At 42.5% G+C, this 25786-nt stretch overlaps 1 protein-coding gene across 28 annotated transcripts in view; it reads left to right on the top strand.

Moving 5' to 3' along the window:
- The window catches only part of NFIA (nuclear factor I A), a 520766-nt gene that overhangs the window by 429526 nt on the left and 65454 nt on the right, over nucleotides 1-25786 (top strand). For 20 of the 28 annotated variants that reach the window (XR_011532489.1, XR_011532488.1, XR_011532491.1 and 17 more), the window contains one exon: nucleotides 19773-19901. The exons of the other annotated variants lie outside the window; for them this stretch is intronic. Coding sequence is in view for 13 of the 20 variants with exons in the window: in XM_070592351.1 (XP_070448452.1) it covers nucleotides 19773-19901 (129 nt within the window). In the remaining 7 variants the exon portion in view is untranslated. The remainder of the gene's footprint in view (nucleotides 1-19772; nucleotides 19902-25786) is intronic. 28 annotated transcript variants of the gene reach the window in all.

Below are 25786 nucleotides of genomic sequence, written 5' to 3'. Positions count from 1 at the left end.
AGAAGCATGCAGGCTCATGGTATATGTGTGTTGGGGAGGGTCAGTGGATAAATTTACATTTGGCTGTATTCAGCATAGAAAGGCATAATTGAAACGGGGCCTGAGAGGACATTAAAACTCAACTGAAGGATGTTGTACATGTTCGTGGCGACTTTGGTGTCATTAACTCACACCAGCCATTGGATAATTTATGCCACCAGATGGTCCTTTTTGGGAATTTACCATCTAGCCCAGTCCCCTTTTTGGCACAGAGAACACCCTCATGCTATTCCCCCATTGATTGGGCCTACCTGCATTTCCCCTGGGGTCCAGTTCATCGAGTAGGAGGCTGTTTGTGCTGCACTCATGTGAGCTGCCTTCAGAGCATGGTGGGACGTACGTGTGTCTGGATGCACCAGCAGCCTCTGTGTGCGTGCATTTGGGGTAGTTCTCCAAAACAAGCTCACAGGAAGCTTTGTTTATGCCTCAGATGTGACTTAGGAAGCAAGGCCTCCTTACCTGCCCCCCAGTGCCTGTTCAGGACTCCCTGGCCCAGGCTGCAGAAAAGGTGAGCTTCCCTGAGCACAGGAAGACTCTGGGGGGTAGACCAGGCCAGACGTGAGGGACACACGTGCTCTCTCAGGGCTGTCGGTGGCGTCCTGTCCCCATTAGCTTTCGCCCACTTCCAGCGCACAGCTCTGATCATCTGCGAAGGAGAGCTAAGGAGATGAAGATGAGGTTGGTCAAGGAAGGTCAGACTGCCTCTCTTACAGAGCCCATTGGCTCCTCCGCTTCCCGGTTGTCTCCAAAGTGGGCTAGATCCGAAGCTTTGAAGCTAATCTTGCACTGACTACATGAGTCCTGTGAAATCATCAAGCAGAAATACACATCGCGTCAACCCTTGTTCATCTGCACAAATGGAAAGTTGTGGAGAAGCTGGTAATGCGGATAAGTAAGGAGGAAAGCAACAGGCCGGCACCTGCCTTGGGCCAGACACTGCACTGGGCTTTCAGACACATGGCAAAAGCGTGGTTACAGGTGTTCAAGCACCTGCTGCGTGCCGGGTTTCTAAAAGAATTACCTTCTCTAAAATATTTGAGATGGAGTGACCCCGCCTCTGTAGAGATGAAAACTGAGAATTATAAAAGGTCAAGTGACTTGCCCAGGGCCACACAGGTAGTAAATCTGTGGATCCAGAATTCAGACTTCGGCCTAAATCTGGTTGCTGAGTCTAAGTTTCTGTCTTCTGTACTCAGTAACCTCTTATACCATAAATGTTTATGCTTGTATTTTAAGGTCCCCTGTCCTGGACTTATATTGAAATTAAAAACATAGTAATACTTTTTAAAAAGTAACTAATCAGAAAGACCTGAAAAATCCCCCACTTTTCTTATCCCAAACCCTTGTTATGCAGCCTTGGACAGGGAGGGAATGCAGGTTTTTAACTACACCTAGGACACGACATATAAGAAAATGGTATTAACTGTTAGCAAAGTGGATATCTATTATTTTTTGCCCATAAAATCAAACAACCCTCAGCATTTAGGTCTTTGTTCAAATAATCCCTCATCAGAGAGGCTCCCGGAGATCTAAGGTAGCTGCTGACTCTCTTCCATCTTCTTCTAGTTCATAACCCTGCTTCCTGTTCTCCATACAGCTATCTGCTGTCAGTGTCCGTCTTCTACCTCTAGAATATACACTCCGTGAGCAGGGGACTCGGGCTGCTCTTCCACTGCTGTACCCCAGCATCCATAACAGTGTCTGGCACATAAGAGGCACTCAATAATTGTTAATTGATTGAATGAATCAGTGAATAAAACCTATAAAACAGAGAATCTGGGGCACTTTCAATAAACCTGAAAGCAGAATTTGCCACCAGTAGTCCTCTCAGAATTGATGTTTCCTGTGTTCTCAGTCTGTGGGCTGCGATTCAGTCAAATCCAATTATTAACAAGTAGTAAGCAAACCATTGATCGTAAGCTTCAGCAGTGGGCATTGATGAGGATAGTATATGAAAGTTTATTACCAATATCCTTGCCATGGAGGGTGTTCCTTTAAGTGAATCAAACCCTTTTTTTTAAAAAAAAAGAATTCTTTATTGTTTTTGAAGATAATTTGTTTTTTAAAGATAAGTTGTTGCTATAAGCTCTTTATCAGGAATCCCAATAGTGACTCTTTCGTAGAACATTTTATGTAACCTCAGTGATTTACATCTGAAAATCTTCAGATTTCCATATCAAATTTTCTCTTCTACAAGTGCAAGAACACCCATATGAGACACTAGGAGGTCTGTGTCAGGTGTGGTCTAACCTTGCTGCTTAAGGTAAGACCAACACCAGCAACATGGTGTCCCTCGGAGTTTCTTAGGCGGGAGCCTCTCAGGCCCACCCATGCAAACAGAATTCTGACTGCAGCTCCAGGGGACGCTCACATGCGGTGGGAGAGAGAGCACTGCTCCCGCCCAGCTCCCCTGTCTGTCCCTTCGTGTCTGCTCCCCACACAGTCCTGGCTGGGGCACCTACACTCTCAGTGCTGGGCTCCCTAGCCCTTCTTTAAGTAGGAATGCCTTCAACAGCTTCTAGACAGAAGAAATCTAACCTATTTTCAAACAGATCAGAGAAGGTGTTGCCCTCTCGCAGTGACTCACACAGTGTTTGGATACCTCACTGCAAGAAAGGAAGTGCTCTCCTCTTCCTCCAGTTGCACAAAGTAGAACGGCTCATCATCTCATCACATCCTCCAAGTCAAGCCAGGCATTGAACCTTTGTTGAGTGCTGGCTGTGTGCCATAGAGAGGAGTTACAAGTCCCTATCCTTAAGGATAAAATTAAATCTCCTCAATTGTCGGTCACTGTAAGATGGGAACTGTGTTTTCTGCCCCATCTCTGTCACAAAGTTACAACAATCAAATGAGGTCTTGAATACCCCAGTCCTTTGTAAAAGTTAATATTCTCTAATCATGTGAAATATTATTAGGGTTATTGAGGGAGACATACCTTACCAAGCTGACGGTGGTCAAACGGTGCAGGAGTGAAAGGAGAGCTTTTCAGTCAGACTGGAGAATTAGGACCACTTCCCTCAAAAGGTGGCCACGAAGCTGGGTTTTGATTGGAACCCACATGAGATACATTCACATCCCTGAAAGCGAGGCTGGATGTCTCTGAGCCTTTCAATCACTAATATGCGTGAATTTAAGTGTTCTTCCTGTCTTTCTTCCTCAGTTGCTGGGCAGCTTTGTGGCTGTCCTGTGAACCTTCGCAGGTTCTGTGTCCCCAAAATTGGCTCATCTGAGGGCCCGGAGGGCTGCTCGGATCACTCAGTCACACGGCTTCCTCCATTTGCGACCACACCTGCGCTGGGCACATCCATATCAATTTCAGCAGAAAAGTTTTTTGTGTGAAAAAACGTGAAATTACAGGACTTTTCACTGAAATTGAGTAGTGTGTTTGAAAACAAGGATTAAGAGTTTACTTAAATTTTCTCCTGTAGAAAAATATTCAGAAATAGTATGCCTTCAATTATATTGTGATTGTACAACCTTACTAACGGCCACAATTACGTTAGAAAATTTAAACAGTTCAGTGAAAAGATTTTAAGTCAAATTTGATAAGTAGTGAGTTTAGTTGGAGTTATTTTCTTAAAAACTTCTTCCCAAAGACTAAGTAGTCCTCATCTTTGAAGATCAAAATTAAGCAGTGTGATAGCATGCTGTCTGTTCTTACCACAATTATTAAGTAAAGAAATGCATTTTTTAAGGCACTTGAGGAAGAGTATTTTTGTAAACATCTGGTCAGCCACCGGCCCAGGACATGTAGAACCAGAGTCCAGTGTCACCACTCTGAGGAGCACAGTTTAATTTTGCAGACCTAGGTTCATCTATTGTGCTTTAAATACCCCATGCTGGCGTCACTGTAACTCTGCTGGTCTTCATTTGACTGCCAGCAGTTGCTCATCAATTGATAGCATGGGGGAAGTTACCAAGTTAAACTTGTAGCTGAGACATGTAGGAGGAGGCCCATTATCCATGCCAGTAAAAGGGCAGCAGACTGGTAACAGTAGTGCATTGATCATGGACTCTCTGCTGCACTAGCATATATTAAGGAAAATGGTTAAGTCTCCCACGGTGTCCTGCTGTAATGGGATAGTCACTGTTACAGAACACTGCCATAGGATCGATGTCTTGGCTTTTCTTCTGCATTTATGGAGCAGTGGGGAAGCATCCTTATGTGACAACATCGTCTTGCATTATCTCTTTAGTATTGGCACCTGCTCTCTAAAGACAGGTGCACCACGGAACACCCGATAGTAACAAGAGGCTGCTCTTAGTGACCCTCCTTTATCAGAGAAATCCATCGAAATAAGGGGTGATGACAGTAAAGCTGTATTCCAGAACTGTCTCTCTAACCACACTTCAAAAATCTGCCTGCCTTCTTTATCAAGGCTGTTTTTTTTCAATGCCCAAATAGGAGTCTTAAAGGTTACCTATTGGAAGAAAAGAAATACTCTTCTCAGGTACATACACTGTGTGTGTGTCATAGCCATATATCTGATAAAGCATGGTCAAAAAAACTACTGTTGTATTACTGAGGCCTGCTGTGGTATCCATTCAACCAATATTAGTTGAATAAATAAATAACTAATAAGATGGAGCCCACATGTGTCCTGTCTTGTCCTTCAAGTGGGGGCCAGGCGCTCAGGAAGCAGACTGCTGCACACATTTGTTAAATGATTGCACGCAGCTACACTTGTATCAGGGAACCTAGATGCACAATTTCGTGAATACAGAAGCTCCCAGGAAAACAGATGCTGCATTTCAGCTGGTCTTGTCTGATTGAATAAATTACCCAAATCTCCAAATTTTTAATTTCATGTTTGAAAATGGGAATGTTTAAGTATTCTAGAAGGAAGGAAGGAAGAGATGTAGCTTGTACTGTGGGTTTATTTGGAAATCCTCCTCCCACCCTCTCCTGTCCCCATCGTCAGCACAGCACAGCGGCTCAGGTAGCGAAGTGCTGGCCCATCAGGAGCCTTATTCAGCATGTTGTAAGAAGGAACTTTAGGGCCAATTTCATTCCAGCCACAACAACCTTCATAGGCTTACTGGGGAGAGAGAAAAGGGATGTATTATAAAGAGGGAAAAGTACACATTAATGATCAAAAGTCTGCACTTCTTGTATTCCACCATGAACAAGTCTGGGATTTTTAGCAAACTGCTACTCTGAATTTTCATTTCCTCATATGTAAACATTAGCGATAATAAAACAGCCTAACCTTCCGAACTCATAGCTGGGAAAAGATCAAATGAGATGATAAAACAAGAGCCACTATTTATTAAGCACTAACTATGTGCAGGCGCTGGCTGGCACTGGACATGCAGTGCTTTTACTGTATGCCAAGCACACTTAGTAACCACAGAGCTTCATATGAATACTATGTACGCTTTTTTTTTTGGTAAATACTTTGAAAACTGAAGTGCTGTATGAGTTTAAGATACGATGAAATTAAATTGAAAACGTACGTACATATCTGCATCTATTATATGCAGAGCACTGTGCAGGATGATAGAGTGAAGAATACTAAGTAATCAAGACAGACCTCGCCCTGGAAGAGCTTACAGCCCAGTGAAGGCGGGAGGGGAGCTGGTGGGACAAGTTCCCAGGGCTGTGGTGCGGGTCGAGAGTGTGCTAGGAGGTGTGCGGGGAGGAGCTTGCTCTTGGCCCGAGACCGCAGTCCTCCACTGGAACTGGGTGAGAGTGCTGGCACATCGGCAGTTCTGCTGTTACAGGAGCGTCAGTGAGTGCGCGCCCCTCTTTCCTCCCCCTCATCATGTCAGAGCCTGTCTGTCATCTCTATAAAGTGTGCAGCATACCACGTGCCACGAAGCTCTCCGGAAGTGCACGAGGCAGTGCCGTCCTGCTCCCACAAGAGGCACATCTCTGCACCCCAGGTTGAAATCTTCCCGAAACAGACGGGTTCTACTTGTGGGTAATGAAACTGGGCAGAACCTAAGCAGATATTTCTTGGAGGAAACAAAGTTGTTCTGAATTGAGACTAAGTTCACCAAAGGGAAAAATAACCAGAAAGTATAGTTGGAAGAGGAGAAACGAAAGATACAGATAGATAGATTAATAGATAGATGGATTGATCAGAGTTTCCTATGTTGATTTTCCTGTATCTAACGAGTTTTATTGACCTAAGAAATATTATTAAATATTTAGAACTCCGGGGCCAGCCCGGTGGCATGGTGCTGCACTCCACTTCTGTGACCTGCGGTTTGCAGGTTCAGATCCCAGGTGTGGACCTACACACCACTCATCAAGCCGTGCTGTGGTGACCTACATACAAAACAGGAGGATCAGCACAGATGTTAGCTCAGGGACAGTCTTCCTCACCCAAAAAATTAATTAATAAAATAAATATTTAGAACTCAAACAGAAGGTAGTTTTAACCCCTAAGGCAAACAAAAAAATACTGCTTTAGTGTTCTTACTACCCCTGTTCTATTCTATGAGCACAATGTAGATTATTTCATAGACTCAAGTAATACCACAATTTGATTAACAATAAAAGGTAAATTTACTTATGTTTTGTTGTTGGAATGTGCTGAAATTTGGATATAGAAGTGTTTTATGCGTGACAGTGTTTATTGAGCACTTAGTATGGCCATCCGTTGTTCTGAGAAGTATGTGTGTGTGTAAACGTTTGTGTAAACACACATGTGTATTGGTGTATGTACAAATACATTTAATTTGTAACTTAAATTTGTACAATTAAATTGTAAAACATGATACAGATTACTAAATACTATTTGCAGACTTATTTCCCTCTCTTAAATGCTTCTGTATTTTTCCTACATACTGATGATTAATTGAGTATAACACCATCCATTTATATAGGAATAGAGTTCTATCTTCTTTTGGTCATCAATGTTTTTAATAAAGTAGTTTTTTAATACTACAGAATAAGGGCCTTTATATGGGGAATGGGGGAGAGGGAAAAAGGAAATCCTCAGGCCTCACAGATCCAGAGGCAGGAGCTCCTTGCTCTTCTGTGCAGCAGTTTCTGACGCGGCGTGCACATGTGACTGCTGTCCTGCTCGTCAGAGGATCACAGTAATGCCTGTGTATCCACCTCTGTCCCTCCAGGCAGTTCAGATACATCATCAACTCATCAATTAATCAAAGACATGGCACCCATTTTGAGGTGATGGGTGAATTACCTCCTAGAAGATTGCGAGAAATGCTCGCATCCACATAGTGAATCAGGGAATGTTTCCTGGTGGATCCTGAACAACGCTCCATGTGCTGAAGTGGAGAGGGTTCTCTCCAGCACTGAGTGACAAAGTACGTCTCTCAAATGGGAGAACCCCTCAGGAATTAAAAAGCCACTTTATTTCAAAGCATCTCTTAAGCTTGATGAGAAATTAAGCTACAACAGAATGACTTAGTCCATTGAAAGGCAGTTTGTGCGCTTGTCTCTTCACACTCAAGTGTGACTGACCGCCTTTCCTTAACAGTTAGACCCCTGTGAAACATTAGGCTTTTTCAGTCCTGGGTTCCTCTGGTTCCTGGTTCTCTGGTCTGTGTTGAGCAGGGAACTCTGTTACTGTGGTCCTGCACCTTCATCTGCCATGGAGAGTAGGCTCCAGAGACAGCTGTGGATGTTCGGAATTCGTTCCCATAATGCTCCAGCTCTTCCGGGTTAATGTGGCCCCAACATCTTATTGTCCTTCATTTTGAGAAACATTCCAATTTCTAGGGATTTTCCACTTTGCATGTAATGAGAAGTAGTTAAAGTTTTCGTGGGTGTTGTTGGAAATGCACTCAAGTCATTAGAAGTTCAAGGAATGGCAACCCAATATCCGTTTCTAATCTGAAGTGTCCTCTGCAGCACCAGATTATTCTTCTATGGTAGCCATCCCAATCCGGAAGTCCCTTCACTGTGGTTAGCTTCCAAGAAGGATGGATTCCAGGATATCCTGATTACTGAGGACTTAATGCCATCAGAATTTGCCATCTGCCTTACAGCTACTCATGAGCCTGCCTGAAGAGAGAGTTTCTCAGAACGGCTGTGCAGCCTCTCTCTTGCCGTAGCCTTCTCCAAGCACTTAGGTGAGAAGCGCCTCACGTTCTGATGTCAGAATACACACGGACGGAAAGAAGGTACCCTGGAATACCTCCGAACGCTTTTCAGGGCCAGTTCTCTCTAGTTTTTATTGCTTCATAGTGGTGACACCTGCTTCTCATTTTATGAGTTCTTTTTTCTAGTTGGTGATTTTTTTTCCCTTCAGAAAAGAAACCTTATCCTCAAAAGACTTAACTGGTAATTTTTCACCATCTGATATGCTTGATATTCTTATGAGTTTGTCCATCAACACTGAAGCCCTAACACTCCTTAGTTTTAAAATCTTTCTAACAGATAATCATTATATTGGGTCACATAAATTTGTGTCTTAGCCACACATTTGAAGACTTTTGCAGAGATGTAAGTCGTTAGCAACATCATTGTCTGCTGCTCGGACTCCTTGGTGGCCGTCTTAAGTTGACTGAAGACAGAGAAGTAAACCCTTCCTCGTGGGAGCAGGTCAGTAACGTACAGTCTGTGCCCATATTTGGTGGTTTTTTGCATCGAAGGACAGGGTCGGTGACAGTTGTGATTTGGGGATTAGTAAGTGGAAGGGAAAAAAAGCGAGGAACCTAGTTTTGTCTATTTAGACGCAGATGGAAATAGTCCTTGGTTTGGGGGCAGCCAGCCTAGTTGTAGAGCCCAAAGTAGTTTGCTTTTTTGTTTTTGTCCTGGATAAAGACCTTTTCCTAATAAGTGCTAGATAAAGTAAATTACATGAGTACAAAAAGCTGCAAAAGATGGTGTATTGCTAGCAAGCCGTTCTGACTGGCCTGCAGGGAGCTGTCTGTAAAATTGTATCCTTGTGTTGGGTTCCAAAAAAAGGTGTGAATGTGAAGGAGAAGTGCTAAATCATGACTGCAGAGAAAATGTTGGCCATGAGCAGTTTTTAGTTTAAGTGAATACCGAACTTTCGGATTCAGACCGATAAGACAAGGAGAGAAAAGGGTGAATCAGTCGCTCCAGTATGAAGGCATCACAGTGATGAAGTGTCAGCAGACGTGGAGAAGACACTCGACAGTGGCTGCGGCTGAGGGGCTGGCTCATTTACTTAATTGATGTGGAAAACTCGGCCAGGCATTTACCCTGAGTGTCAGAGAAGTAATTTTTAATAAAATATTTCCAAGATATGAAGACAGTTAAGAAAACAGCATGGTTTTTAATAATTGCACTCATACGTAAATGGATCCATCATTACCTTGTCACTGAGAATGACAGAGAGCAGAGGCAGCCTGTAACCCCTCTCAGATGGCGGCTCTCCGTCATTAGACAGACGCCACCTCTCCTGCTGGGCAGCACGAATCAGAGGGCAGCTTCACACAGAAAGCTTTCTCTGATATGTTTCAAAAAAAAAAAAAGTATTTTGTCAGACATTGTGCTTCAGAAAATGACTCACACAGTTGTATACAGTTATTTCCCTTTTTATCTACTATTTTTGTTTGGTTTATTAGTGTTTAATGACAGTGTGGACCTTTGGCATCCACAAAGCTGTGTTTGAGGTTAGTAGCTCATTTTGTTTTGCAAAACGTCAGAATAATGAACATACTTGAAGTGTTTTTCAGCTCTGAAATGACCTGTTGGCTCCTCCATCTAAAATGCAGGCCTGACTCTGTTAGAGAGAGGTTTTCTTATAAGGAAAGGGCCAGAAATTTTCTGCACTAAACAAGAGCCTGAGACAGAACCTCTTTCTGTGAAAAAATTCATGTTAAAATGATGAAATGTATTGCCCCTTCCAGCATCCACAGGCATTGCCTTTTTGAAAAATCGCCTCCTTCTGTTGTGTGGCTTCTGGCGTGAACTGCGGACCTGCGTAGTGATGGAGTGGCATCAGTGCAGTTCATGACGTAACTGTATCTTCCCACTTCCTTGGCGACTCAAAGGTCTTTGAAGGCAAAGAATGGGGTTATTGAATGATGGCAGGTGGATCTCACCAAGCAACAGGTGGAGGTCAGAGTCGTTCATTTGTGGGATGAGCAGAGTGCAGAGATACGAAGCCGAGTGCTTCGCCGTAATAAGTTTAGCCAGAAAACGCTGACCCCGTGAGCTTAGATTCCAGCTGATGGGACGTTTTCTAGCGCTGTTACTTGATCTCACAGTTCATGCAATTCAGACAGACCTCACGTTATATCTCTCTTTTCCCCTAGGAAACATTCCAATCAGTTTCAGATTTTACTTTAATAAAGTGATGGGTGCTCTGCTTGTGTCCAAGGAACATTGGACCAGTAGATCCCCAGCACAGGCGTATCCCAACGTGGAACAGAACAGACGGCGCATCTCTTACCAATGCAGTTTCACCAGGACGACCCTTAAACTCCAGTCATGTTTTAACTGACAGAAGTGAACATATTTTAGTAAACACTTAGCTTCCCATGACCGAAACGAATGTTGCAGGTGGAACAAAGCCTCAGTGAGGATGTCTGTCGGCTGGAGCTGCTTGCTGGGCTTGGGGGGCCTGAGAGGAAGGCTCTTAGTTTTGTCCCTTCATACAGTTCTGTAGTTGTGTAGTGCATATGTTTTGCTTTTGTAACTTAAAAAGGGCTAAACATGCTGAGAAAACAGAAAAGTAAGATTTACCTACAGTTCTGCAGCAAGACCAAAAAGTGAAAAGTTATTTGGTGGCATAGAGACCAGAGCTGTCCAGTCAGACTTTCTGCAGTGATGCAGATGTGCCCCATCTGCACGCTCCAGTCCTGTAACAGCTAGCCACACATGGCTACTGAGCACTGAAATATGGGGGTGCTGAGCACCTGGATTTTTAAGTTCATTTCATTTTAATTAACTTAAATTTAAGTAACCACATGTGGCTAGTAGCTACCATATTGGTTGGACAGGACAGATATAAACCCAACATATGTATGATTGAGCTTTTTACTTTTCAGCTGGGTATCTAAGCCCAATGAATAACACATTATGCTATATTAAATACTGTATTTATTTTTCATGCAAAGAAAATGAATTGGTTTTCTTGGTAATTTCTTCTTTATTTTCAGTACTCTGTGAATGTATGTGATTGCTTTGTTGAGCCAAAATCAATTGCTTCTCTGTACACGTGGGAGGATGGGGACGGGTAGGCGGAAGATGGGATGGGTGGGGAATCTCCAACTTTTAAGTATATGGAGTATGAAATACAATTTTTTAATTTCAGTCCTGACCCTGGGGTGTCTATGTTTACCCGGAAAGGAGAGGAAATCCCCTAAAAAATCAAAAGCCTTTATTGTTCGCCCAGCAACCAGATTTTTACATAACATTTTCCCTGTGTCTGTTCTTTACTCTCTCTGGTTGTAAATTTTCACTCAAAAATGAACATTTGGAATACATTAGAGAACTCATCATCTTTTTCTTCTGAATAATCCATATAATTTTTACTCCATTCTCCCACTTTTAAAAATTGAAGAAATCACTTGTGTTCAAGCCTCTTAAATTACCTGAACTTCTTTATGATGTGGTAATTCTTTTGGGGGTGCTTTTAGCTCATTTTAAATGTAGAGTAAGAAGGATGAACCTCTCAAGCTATATTAACTTTCATTTTAGTCTCTCCATCGTAAAAATGATTTTAAAACATTTTTATTCAGCAAAAAAGGTTAAAATTCAAAATAGTCTGAATGTTTTACCTTTTTCTATTGTTGGGTGTGTTAATCATAATACATTACGTTAGAATGACCCCTAATGGATTTCATCATTAGGACACAAACGTGAGGTGAGTTTAGTGTTTTGAATCCCTCCTCATGTCACACAGCATGTGTTTTACCCCCAGGAACAGACCGGTCCTTTAACCGTAGGGTTAATCTCTCCAATCACGGCCGTTATTTAGCATTGAGGCTGGAGATACTCTCATCACAAGTTGCAGCTGAAACGGTCCCGGAGAGGTCCTGTTCTTCCCTGTGGGCAGCTCATGGCTCTGCCTGTGGAGAAATGAGTCTCAGCATAAATTTGCTGGTGAATGACTTGCAAAATATGGTACTGGTACTCAGCTTTGATCCTGTGCTTGAGAAACGGGACTGAAATTTATGCTGACACCATTAGTCTGACAGACATGACCGTCCCCATTCCACACACTTAGACCTGGGATGCAGGGGAATCTGAATGCCACCTATGAGAAAATCATCACAGTGGCAGTCAGCACATCATTTAGACTGAAGTAAAGTATTTCAGTATCATTAATAGGCTCTATTTTAAACCAGCTTGCGAGTGGTTTGTATCAGTAAGATGGATAAGTCATTGGAACTTTTTTCAGAAATAGGCACCTTGATGGAGCAGTCCACTGGAAGGAGAAGAGCTTCGGCCTGCTGCATTCGAATCCTGGCTCCTCCACATCTGTGACCTCTCACCTGCTAGACTTCTCTCCCTCTGTCATCCTCCCTGAGTCAGTGCTTCCTGCCCATCCTGGGCCACTCCCATCGCAGGCAGGCGTGGTGCACTGCCTCCATCTTCAGAAAATCCTGCCTTGCTTCCCTCCACTTCCTGACAGCCACAGCCCCACTTCTGCTTCTTTCTGCAGACTAATTTCATGGAACAGTTGACTGCACCATTGTCTCTGCTGCTTCACTTCCCCTGGATTTTGTGAACTGTTCTCACCTGTCTTCCCTGTGCCTCACTCCCTGGACCTCCTTTATCCTCATCATAGTTGACCTCTGGATAGCATTCAGCTCACTCAATCATAACCTTCTCCCTGAAATACTTCTCTTAGTTTCTGTAAAACTAGACTTTCCTATGAGTGAAATTCCTCAACTCAGTAGCCTCTTTTGACACTTACTTTAGTAGTTCAGAGGCCTTCCTTGATTTCAGGACTTACTGAATTCTAGGGGCTGGCCCACTGGCATAGTGGTTAGGTTCACGTGCTCCACTTTGGCAGCCCGGGGTTCACTGGTTTGGATCCCCAGTGCAGACATGGCACCGCTTATCAAGCCATGCTGTGGCAGGCATCCCACATATGACATAGAGGGAGATGGGCACAGATGTTAGCTCAGGGTCAATCTTTCTCAGCAAAAAGAGGAGGATTGGTGGTGAATGTTAGCTGAGGGCTAATCTTCAAAAAAAAAAAAAAAAACGGGGGAAAAAGACTTACTGAATTCTAAATAATTGTGTGTGTTAGCCTACGACCTCTGGTTAAGTGAGGTATTACTGAATTATAATATAGTCTAGGCTTAGAAGATATCAGTGAGTCTTAAGAATTTTGATCTTTTTTGGTTTTCAGTAGAAATAGAACATGGTTTGTAAGAGGCTTTATAGAAAAAGCAACTTCTTGAAAAGTCAAGAGGCCTATAGTAAATGTTAAATGTGTGTATTTGCCATTTTACAATTTAATATCTTGGGTCATTATCTTCTAAGTCTATGTGATGTTTATTTCTTGGAGGTCCTGTGTTAGAATCATTGATAATACATTCAGTGTGTTTCATAAAACCCTAACTGATCCCTCTTAAGGCCAAGAAGAACCTTTGGTGTGTGCGACAAGAAGATTCTTAGTATGCTTCAGAGTCGTTTATGGTTTTTGCACATTCTCTTGCAGCTGATACAACCTTTCTTTGAATTTTTTCTTTGGATAACCAAATTAGAAACTTCAGCTATAAATTGAACTATACTTTATTGACTTAAATGGAACACTGTTTTTATAGCGTACGAGGGAAACTGCCTGAGGAAATGTGATGTTTTACAAAAGGTACCAGCCTTGGAACCGGAGACCTGGGTCTGAAATGCCCCTTAGTTAGACGATCTTGAGCAAGTTGCTTGACGCTTCTTGCCATCTGGTTTCTACAACATTAAGTTCAGGTAGGCAGGTAGATGAAATGTGAGGGTTAGGGATATTTGTAAGGATACGGGACCTAGTAGGTACTCCATAACTTATAGCTTTGGTAGTTTTCAGTCTGTTTGGAAGTGATGGACAGGCAGAGGTTTGGTGACCATCTCTTGAGCTGCCTCCTGGCTCTCCTAAGGCCATTAGATGGGTGAAGGCCTCTGTGCCTTCAGGTTCGGTGTAATAGTTGTGCTGATAAAGCAGTGGTCAGCGTAAGTCGTTGGGAATTAGATGTTGACAACAGACAGGGGCATCTGAGGTCAACATGAACAACCACACGTACAGCATCTGGGGTCCTCTCTAAGCTGCTTACGGACTGGATTTTAAAAACAAAAGTGCAGAATTTCCTTATTTCCAGAGTTTCTCCCAAACTGATTGTGACTATGAATGAACATTATTGAAACTAAACTTTCTGTTCTTGAGTTTGATTCTTTAAAGAAAGAACCAGAAACCAGTTCAATCTCTGAAAGCTTGAATTGCATCACTTAACTCCTGCAGCAGACAAGCTGAAGTGTGATGTCCCTGCCGCGTTTCCCAGGGATGGTTTTAACAGGATAGGGAATGTTTTAATAAGTCCTCTGACAAAGTAAAGCACAAACACTGACTTGTCACAGTTTTCCTTTTTAAAAGTCCTGTGTGTTGTTCCATTGTCACTGGAATAATTATAGTTTATGGTGATCTCTGCCTTCTTCCTCCTTCTCATTAAGACTGTAGCTCCTGGGGCCACCCCGTGGCCGAGTGGTGAAATTCGCACACTCTGCTTCAGTGGCCCGGGGTTCGCTGGTTTGGATCCTGGTTGTGGAAATGGCACCGCTCATCAGGCCATACTGAGGTGGAGTCTCACGTAGCACAGCCATAAGGACCTACAACCAGAATATACACCTAAGTACTGGGGCTTTGGGGAGAAGAAAAAAAAAAAAGAAGAAGATTGGCAACAGATGTTAGCTCAGAGCCAATCTTCCTCACCAAACAAAGAAAGCATACATAAAAAAAAAAATGCCCTAGATAATTACTATCAGTATTGTAAAGCAGTAGAAAAAGAAAAAAATATTGTAGCTCCTTTGACTCCTAAAAAATAGCCCCTTTAAGAATCTTTCTCAAGGAAAGAACAGTGCTGTGCTTTCTTCTCATTCCTGTAGGATTTGTTTCACAGTTATCAGTGTAAAGTTCTTAGAGTGTTTGGTAAATCTCATAATTTAGGAGGGAGGGAGAGTTGAAATTATGATTCTTTTTCCCTGTATCTTATTTTCATTTCCTATAACATCAGGTTGCAGCAAAAATTACCAAAACTAAACCTTGATTTGTTATAGGAGATCCCAAGAATTATTTTTTAGTTTTTTCATATCATTTGATCTAATTTTGGTATTGATCTTTCTTGAAAGGATCAGGGGAAAATAGAAATTTTCAAAGTGTTTATACCATTGGAAATAACCACTTATTTGCCTGTTTTCCAACAGGATGTCTTACCGTTTTCTCGGGGTGAGTGTAGGCTAGTGGAAAACCTCATAACCTAGGGTGGATTTGCTAAAAATAATGGAAACATCTGGAATTCTAGAGAGTAATTAGTGGACAGTAGGCATCTTTAATGCATAATTTCAAGCATTGACAGTAGTCTTATATTTGCACAGCATGCTAGTTTGCTATTGCTGCATGATAAATTACCGCAAATTCAGCACCTTAAAACAACGTGCATTATCTTCTCACAGTTTCCATGGGTTGGGAGTCTGGGCACAGCTTAGATGGTCCCTCTGCTCCAGGTCTCACAAGGCTGCAATCAGAATTTCATCCAGGCTGCACTCCTTCTGGAGCTCTGGATCCTCTTGCAAACTTTCATGATTGTTATCAGAATTCAGTTCCTTGTAGCTTTAAGACTAAGGTCCCAACTTTCTTAAAGTTGTCTGTCAGCCATGGCCCCGCTTAGCCCCTAAGGGTCCCTGCAATTTCTTGCCATGTAGCCCTTTTACAACATGGCAGCTTACTTCTCCAAAGCCAGCAGGAGATGCTGTCTGACATCTAGGCCCTCCTTCAAAGGGTTCACCTGGTTAGGTCAGGCCTACCCAGGATAATAGCCCTTTACTTAACTCAAAGTCACCTGATTAGGGACCTTAATTATGTCTTTAAAAAATCTCTTCACCTTCACAATATAACAACCTAATCGTAAGAATGGCATGTGTCCTAGTCACAGGTACTGCCCACATGCAAGAGGAAGGGATTATACAAAGTGTACCCCAGCGGCCAGGAACCTTGGGCCACCTTAGAATTCTAACTACCACGGATATGAATGATGAATCTAACAGAATCTTTGGGAACGCAGTCAGCCCTCATATCCGTGGGTTCCACATCTGCAGGTTCAACCAACTGCAGATCAAAAGGCCTGCAATGGCTCTATCTGTACTGAGCACGGACAGACGTTTTCCTTGTCGTTATTCCCTAAACAGTACTGCATAGCGACTGTGCACACAGTGTTTGCGTTGTATCGGGTGTCATAGTGACTTAAAGCAGACAGGAGGGCGCGCAGGTTATCTGCAGACCCTGCGCCATTTCACGTAAGGGACTTGAGCACCTTGGAGTGTGGTATCCATGGGGGTCCTGGAACCAGCCCCCGCAGATGCGGAGGGATGACTGTATTGTGTTTGGCCTGTGCTTTCAAGGTTTCCCTGATGGCTTCTCACTCACAGCTGCCTCTGGGATCAGAGTCACTGAGTGACTTGAATCTCGTGTTTGTTTGCATGTATCCACTGAACACTATCTGAGATGACTCGGGTAGCTTAGAAAAATGGCAAAGTGGAGAAAAATTAAGAAAGCCTGATGGATAGAAAAACCAAGGACAGGCCAAAATGCTTCTTGAAATCCACCTCCTATTCTGTTTACCACCATTAGGGTTCAATCAGTAGGAGGAAGTGTCCATTGAAACAAAACATTATACTGAATTTCTGTTTCTCATTCTATAAAATTATTTATTTTTACATATTGAAAGTTGGTTCCAGAAAAAGGGTTAGCATTACTTTATGTATAATCTTTTTTTAAAAAAGATACTTCTAAAAATATATCGAAATTAAAGTTTTGATTCATTAAGAGAAAGCCATCAGTCATTTATCAGTATGGTAGTTGTGTAGCAGTTGTGCATAGCTAATTGGTAAGTGAAATTTTAACAAGGAGTTTATTTTAAAATAATGTACAGAAACCAAATTTGATTTCAAAAATAAAAGCCAAGATTAATGTTCTCTCACTTTTAACGTAGAGCAGTTTACTAGCATTTTGAAATTTTGTCTGGTCAGTTAAGTATACGAAGCAAATTAACTAAAACATACATTATGCATATGGAGAAAATATTAAAGTTTCTAATAAGGAATTGTGCTCAATATGAGTCTTTAAAATTGAAAACACAAAGTAGTTTTGAGATTCATGGCAGTCTTGGGGTTCGTATTACTTGACTGTGATAAATTTAGAAGATTGTACTTAGTTTGGCTTGTTCTTTTTGCACACAGACAGCGCTTCTTTTCTCTTTAACCCTTTCAAAGAGGATGTGAATTTTGCTGGTTTGGAACCCATTTACCAACTTGATCATTCTTGGTGCTTGTTACTGCCTAAATTTTACGTATACTTCCCCTTTGACATGGAAATGGTGGATTTGAGTCATGCAACGTTTTTCCGGCCCTTCAGATGGGCCATGTTGGAAGACTTGTACTTTTCAGAGAAGTGACCACTTCTCCTTGAGTCCAGCGATTTGCTCTAATAAGGTTCGTTCAGATATTGCAATTTCATCACTGCTTCCACGATCTGAAAAAAATTCTGCCATCTTGCAACAAGTTTTGACATTTTCATTTTCTATTCTATTTCTGTTTCATGACACATAATTCAGGCATTTGAGTGAGTTTAAATCAGTGGACTGGTTGGCAGCCTAAAAATGTGTTTGCATAGAAGAGGTTTGAATGAATCGGGAGATGAGTTCACGTTCTGGTAGCTTTTTATTTCTTTCCCTTGTTGTTACAATTTGAAATCTCCTCTTGTATGTAATTACATGGTGATGCATTAGGTTAGGTTACTTGCAGTGAATGTTGATCCAAACTTTCAGTCCATCCTAATGATGTCAGGATGTTGGTGTGGTGACTTTGGTTACTGATTCAGCAAGCAAACAAACACAGCAAAAGTCACTTAGTGACTCTTTTTAATTCAAATCCATGGATATTGATCTGGAACAGATCTAGGTTTGTCAAGATGGTGTGAAATCACATGCCACTTCATATTGTCCTTATGTCTGACTATGCAAATGTGCATACCAATTTGCAATTTGTTTCTTTCTTGGGGTCAAAACCCCCAGTTTTGCTGTGTCCAGGCATCTGTTAGTAAAGCCACAGATAAAGCTGAGACCTGTACACGTGGTTTAAATATCTGCTCAGGCCACTTGGTGAGTTGAGGGCCTTTGTTAGACATCTTGAAAGTAGAGGGCTGAGCAGACATGGTCTCTGTCCTTGTGGAATGTGTAGTCATGCTCGAAGGCTGTGTCGTAGAATCTTGTCAAGGAAATCGGCGACCAGAAATAACAAAGACATATTCAGATATAAACCAGACTAACTAGATTTCTGAACAGATCTGCACCCGTGAAGTGCTTGGCCCGGCGTGGTACTTAGAACTACTCAATAACAGTTACGTGCCAACGTCATGATCGTTTGTGTTACTTGGTTTTCCACTTCACCCAAATAATTCTCTGGTTGTAGGCAGAACATAACACATGTAGACATGTGTAAGTAAAATGAAATTTGTTTCTTTTGACATGAATGCAGACCAATTTTGTGCTACAAACCTAAGACAGCCCAAATTTGTCCAGTGATGTGGAGACTAGGAGTCATTTCCTTTGTTTTTGTATCCAAGTTTCATTGTTTTGACTAGCACCCTACCAAAATAAGAGGTGCCTCCGGTTGGGTAGTTCTGCGTGGTTGCCGAGAACATTACCAGTCCAGTAATTATAAGGGACTATTTTCCCATTATTTTCTTGCCAAAGCATTTCCTGTACTGGAAATGCTATGAAAATCTTAGACTATAGTAAAAATACCATTTTTAAAAGCAAGGTTTTACTGTATTTCCTTAACATAAAAAGTAATATGTCTTCATCATAGAAAAAACAAGTAGGAAGAGGCAGTGAAAATCACCCAAATCCAACACACAGAGAGAACTCCTGTTATAATCTGTCTGTTTCCTTCCAGTCCTTTCTCTGTGCATAGAAATATATTTTGAAATAGCATCAGAGTGTAGCATCCTATTTTGTAATTGCTTTCTGTTTCTTTATTCCATGTCATTAAGTATCTTTCCATGTCATTATTCTTTTACAGTGTTATTTGCGTTGGTTACACCATATTTATTTAACAGTTCTCAATTGTTAGGTATTTAAGTTTTTTTTTTTTTACTTTTATCTTTGCTATTTTTTCTGTGATAAATAATTCATTGGATGAGCAACTGAGTTACCATTGTTGAGGGTTTTTTTAAATGTTAAAATAGCTAAATTATTTAAAATGTGGAGAATGTGCCTTGGTGCTGAAGTGAGGTGACTGGCAAGGTGAAGTGATGGCCTGTGCGCTCTTCACATGCTCCTGAAGCCTCCTTTGTGAAGCGTCCCAGAGCCCACAGGTACACACAGCGTTCAGGAAAACTGGAAAGTGGCGGGCTCTAATCTTAGTAGAATAAGTTGAAATCAATTAGAGACTGATATCAGGAGACAGTTCTGTCACCTCTTTCTTCCTGTGCCAAATTCAAACGAACTCAAAACAAATTTTCCATCCACAGGTGGATTTCTTTTTTAATCCTTGAAGTTTTATCTTTCAGGTTGCATAAGCCGTTGTTTCACGAATTAAAGTGTGCTTGTCGATCCATCCCTCTTGCCAGGAATGCCGTCTCCGACCACACTGAAGAAGTCGGAGAAGTCTGGGTTCACCAGCCCCTCCCCTTCGCAGACCTCCTCCCTGGCCACGGCATTCACACAGCATCACCGACCTGTCATTACGGGACCCAGAGGTGAGCTGCTCCACAGGCACCTTTGGTGGTGCTTAGATCATGGCCTTGGGACCAGAGTAGCAAAATGAGAGACAATGAGGACTCCCTCAAATGTTCCAGAAGGCAGTGAGTGTTCCAATTCCTTATCCTTGAGGACAGCTGTGGAATTGTAGGGACCAATGAGATCTGGCATCAAATTCTTGATCCTTACCTAAGGCAAAAAAGGGACCAAACTTGTCTCTTTGCCAGTGGGATGTTGCAAAGAGGTGAGAGGTAATTTGAATGAACCCAGAATCAAATCTGTCCTATAAGTTGTAGGAGAAGTGTGTATGTATGTGCGTGCGTGTATGTGTGTGTGGTATGTTTTCATGTAGTCAGTTTTCAAGTAATAGCTCATCATTCTCTCGTGTCTTCTGATTCCCTTTCCTTGAAAGCAGATTTCAATATGTGGCATTTTGTGTCGAGGTTATTTGCATCACGGTGTTGACGAGCAGTCTTCATTCACTCCTTTTGAAGTGGTAGATAGTTTGTCTGGTTTTCATTGCAGTGTTTTCATTATTTTTGTCTGGTGCTTTTACGTTTATTATTAAAATGTGTCCACCAGAAATATGATTTGTATTTCACATTAAAGACAAGCTTTAAACCTCAAGAGAATGTCAGCAAATCACTTAACTTGATCTTATTGAGAGATGAAAATATTTATTAGTTTGTTTATGAAGCTCCCACAGTAGGTGTATGAATAATTGTAACCACGTTTGCTTTCTTCCATCAGATTTTCGTTTAGGTAGGTCTGTGATCTGCTAGCTGGTGTCGTAAAACATCCTGGAAGGTTATGGTCTCTTGTCTACTTTGACATATGCCTGGGGAAACTGGTATTTCTTCCATTAATCTCAATGTTAGTCCCACAAATTTGAATCCCTTTATGAATACTCTCTGCATCTCAGGGAAACATGGCAGTTGAGAGGGCTGCCCGATGCACAGACGCAGAAGTCACATTGAGGAAAATAACTGTTCTGACTATTGTGTAAAGCAGTTGCTATACCCACAATTAAGAAAACTTACTTGCTCTACATTTAAACATCTTGTGGTCATTGACAGAACTTTCTCAAGATCTCATATTGTTTCGTGTGTGTGTGTGTGTGTGTGTGTGTGTGTGTATAATTGGAGGATTTTTTTTTTTCTAATTTGCAAACCTTGCCTCTGAATTGGATTATATATGGTCCCAGAATGCAGAATGAGTCACTTTAAATGGGATAGTGTTATGATATTGACCTATAGTCAACATTCATTAAGCATCTAAACTGTGGTAGGAAATAAGAGATGTGAAACCCTTTTAGTGAGAAGATTTTTGGTCTCAGGGAGATAAGGCGTGTGGTGTTTCTCGTCTTATATGGTCACGTTAACGTATTCTAAATGCTGAATGAATGTTAAAGGCGGAAGTTTCTGCGTGAGCTCAGAGGAGGGGACTGTGCAGTTTGCTTCATTCGTTAAACAAGGCTTTCCTGAGCGGCTGTCGCTGGGAATTCAGTGGTTCCTGCCCTCACAGAGCAGGCAGTCTAGTGCAGGAGAGAGATGCAAGAAAAGGAGCATTTACAAGATGACGTGGAGTGTGCAAAGCATAGATAATGTTGAAGTCGAATCTTAACAGTTGCTTCCATGAGTGGAAGGCATGCCAAGCACAGGAAAGATGCATGGGTTAGCAAGTGATAAGGGTCGAGAGGGACATCATGCTTGTGAGCAGGATGGCTGGGGACCTGGCTCTTTGCCTTTCCGCTTAGCGCCTGGAGTTTTAATGTCCTCACCAGTAAAATGGGGACAGTGCTACTGTTGAACGGACTTTTCCTCCCAGCCTCATCTTCTTTTACAGAAACTACACGGTTTGTGGAAGCTCTTTGAGGAACATAAAACAATGTGCATGCATTATCATTTATTCAGTACATGTTGAGTGCCATCTACACGTCTTGCCTTAAAACCACAGTTCCAAAATTCTTATAATGATTCTAGTGTTTACCCCTGGGTACCATGATTGGAACTTCTTCATGTGAGACAATTAACACATTTGCTAAAATGACTCATACTGGAGTGAACCAGAGCAGACCTCTTTAGCCTACAGCACAATGAGTTTTGATCTCCTATTCATAGTCATGAAAATGTTTAAGAGGGAAAGAGAAAGATGCCTAATTTAAGAATTATGGAATACCAAAGATTCTTTGTTTTCACCAGAATTCGAGATGGTTCCCAGCATCCTTGGTTCTCCTTTCTGGAAAGTCTACACAGGTACCCATTGTTACTGCCCTCTGCCTCCCTTAGTGTCCTGGTGAAGGGAATGGAGTAAGTGAGATGGAACTCTTCAGTGGCATCTTTGTGTTAGGAATAATAATGTTGAGCTAGGCTAACATAAGACATTCTTGGACTAAGATATTTTTTAAATGGTTGGTATTCAGCCTCTTGGTATTTAAGAAATATATGCTACAGGTACTGTATTCTGTTTTATTCTTCTCTGAACCAATTGAAAAGTTAATGCTTGGGATGACATCACATCTGGGACTAGGAGTTGATGTTTTAGGACGATGAGGCCAAATTTGAGCTGGAGAGAGTCTGACTGAGGGAGCTAGTGTGGAATAGATAGGACATTTGTACATAAAAAATTCAACCTTGCATGCTCTTTTTATTTTGAAGAGTTGCCACACCTGAAATGGTAAATTATTAGAAAGTCCAGAAAGATGATCAAACTTGCAAAGGACCTGGAAGAAAGAAAAGGTGTACCCTTATCGGGGTCCTGGGGTATCAGGGTTGGGGGTGTTCACTGCACTCTTGCTCGGAGTCATGTGGTATATTCGCCTCTGGAGGTACCCAGGGTGCAAGATTTCTGCTCCCTTCCTTAAAATTCCTTACACTTTCTCATGGGAATACTATGACTGGGCAGACACTGGTTAGTAAGCAATAAATGTGTACTGTATCCCAGTGCTCAGGCCAGAGGCGGTATTTTTACAGAGCTGCAGCAAAGCAAGGTCACCTGACTGAAAAACCAGTGGCCATGCTTTCGACTTCAGATATAAGCTGCATTTGGAGATTTAGCGGCCACCTCTTACAAAAGGAAATCTCCCACTGAAGATTGCAAAGCAAAGGCAGAAAACATAGGACCTTGAAGGGAGACAGCATCGCATACAGGTTAAGCACGAAAGCTCAGGGGTCATGTGGACCGGTGTTTGAATCCTTTCTCCACCGCTTTTACCAGCTGTGTGAACCTGGCACATTGCTTCACTTCTCTGAGCCTTGGGTTTCTCATGTATAGACTGGAGACTGCGGTCTCCACCTCAGGACTGTCTCTAAGGAATGGATGAGGACATGCCTCTGCCGTCCTCCCCATGGTGCCTGGATGTCGAGTGTGTGCTCAGGCCGTGCAAACAATTAAGTCACCTGTTTCCATCCAAACTTTGAAAATCTCCTGCTGCCCGCCTGTCTTTGTGGGTTGGCATTTGACCCGTCCCAAGACCAGCTCCAGGACTGATTTCCACATGAATCTCCTCAGCTCCACCCAGGCTGCCGTCGCCTTACACGCTTCCCTCCTGCTGCCGTTCCTGTCTGTGCACTTCCTCCACCAACCTCGTCCTGCCCTGGTGGTTAGCGCACAGAGCATCCCTCTGCTCATGTGGAGCCTCTGCAAGGGAGGGTCTCTAACAGACGCTTTCTGGCTTCTCCACTGTTTCACACACAGTGGTTTTATGCTCAAATTTTGTTTAAATGAACAAAAAGTACTCAAATTGCACATAATGTACATGGAAGATGTTCATCCCCTCCCTGCAACTGAGCGGTTGTCATTGCTTCAGAAGAACTGGGGGTGGTAAGAGCCGAGTGGTTGATGCAGGACTTCTTAACAGAGAATGACCAAGAGGGAAGAGAGTCATAGCCTTGCATCCAAGGCAACTTGTGCAAGATTCATAAGTAAAGCTGTGCTTTCCCTTAGTCTGTGCTGTTCCAGGCACACCCTGTTTGTCTGACCTCGGCTTTCTCTGTGGCTTTGCCAGATCGCTTAACCTCGTGGCCTGAGTCTGTCGTCTGTGTCATGGGGATAATACTTTGCCACCTGTGCAGTGAAAATTAAGTGAAGTATTTTGCAGTTTCCTTGGGAGCTGGGAAGATACTCAGTTTCAGTGAAGGTGTTTGTGGGTCATTACACATTGTTAGCATTACTGTTTTAAGCTTTAAGCTGAAACACTGGCTTTAAGCTGAAAGATTGGGTTTTCAAAGAGTTTATTTTACCAGAACTTCAGATTTCAACCATAATAATTTAATTATGACAATTTATCTTATTCATGATAATTGAAATAAAAAATCTTTGTTCTTCCCTTTGCCTTTTCAAGAGTTATCAGTTTGGTGATTTAAAGGGTCTGACTCCTTTTGAGAATGATTTGGGGTGATCATCAGTGACATTTTAAAGTTTCTTGAAAGTTTGTCTTCTTGAAACTTTTGTTTCTGACTAAAGTCTTTGCTATTTTGAAAAACAAGATAATGAATGATACTTAATGTAAATGCTCTGCGGCGAGTGAAGCAGCTCTGTGCTTTAGGGATTTAGAATTGGGGAGGCACCTGCCCTGTCCATACTGTGAGGCAGGGGTTGGAGGTCTCTGGCGAGGAAGCATGTACTGAGTTTCACCGAGGACTGTGGAACTTCAGGACGTTCTTGTGCTCCACAGATCCTCTGTTCTAATTTGTTCCCTGTATCTGCCAAGAATGCGTTTGGCTGCAAGTAACAGAAAATCTGACTATTATTCTCATATGAAAACAAGCCTGTGACTCAGGACTGTCATGGGGGTGTCACGATGCCATCAAGGATTGAGATGTCTTCTCTTCACAATGCATCAGTGGGTGGTTTTTATCCTCATGCTGTGGCCTCATGGTCTCAACATAGCTACTGCCCTCCTGCCTTACGTCTGCCTTCCAAGAAGAAAGAAGGGAAAGGCGAGGGCAGAAAGTGCCTGCCAGCTCATTCTGCTGCCCCTGTAGGGTCTCATGCTGCATGGTCAGAACTGGGCCACGTGATGACTCTGCCACAGGAGGGGCTGGAGAGTTGCGTTTTGAGCTGAGCACATTGCTGCTCTGTGTAAAGCTGAGTCTTTATGAACAAGCAGAGGGGAGAAGGGTGCTGGGTAGCGGATAACCACGTATTCCAGTCACTCTCACCCTCACGAATGGAAAGTGTGAGCCGGCCAGAACCAAGACCAGCAGTCGGGTCTCCCCGGCAGGGCCTTTTCACAGTCTCAGGAGGTCTGCCTTTTCCTCCCGCACTGGGGAAATGCACTGCATTTATTTGCACCATTAGTTTGTTTTCACATTTTTTATTAGGCAAAGACATAACAGTCATTGAGATCTTTTGATAAGCGTGACATAGCCGATTTTACCACACCGAGTTTTTATTCACAGCCATAAACAAATCCCTTGACCTTTTTTATTAGCCCATGAATCCCAGCTACTGGTGAACTCAGGGCTTCTGCTGGGTGCAAGGCACTTCAGAAAACCTTTTTTGGGACTGGCCCCATGGCCGGGTGGTTAAGTTCCCATGCTCTGCTTTAGCGGCCTGGGGTTTCGCCAGTTTGGATCCTGGGCGCAGACAGGGCACCGCTCGTCAAGCCATGCTGAGGCAGTGTCCCACATAGCACAACCAGAAGGACCTGTAACTAGAATATGCAACTAGGTACTGGGGGGCTTTGGGGAAAAGAAAAAGAAAAAAAACAGAAGACTGGCAACAGATGTTAGCTCAGGTGCCAATCTTAAAAAAAAAAAATTTGAGGTCAGTTTGGCTTTTTTCAATATTAAAATTAGCTTGCAGACTCCCATTCCCATCTGCGGACCCATTAATTTTTTCCACAGATGCTTACCAGGCACCCACAATGTGCAGGGTGCTC

The sequence above is a fragment of the Equus przewalskii genome, chromosome 24 (assembly GCF_037783145.1).
Source record: "Equus przewalskii isolate Varuska chromosome 24, EquPr2, whole genome shotgun sequence".
NCBI lineage: Eukaryota > Metazoa > Chordata > Mammalia > Perissodactyla > Equidae > Equus > Equus przewalskii.
This window is presented reverse-complemented; position numbering and strand designations above follow the sequence as displayed.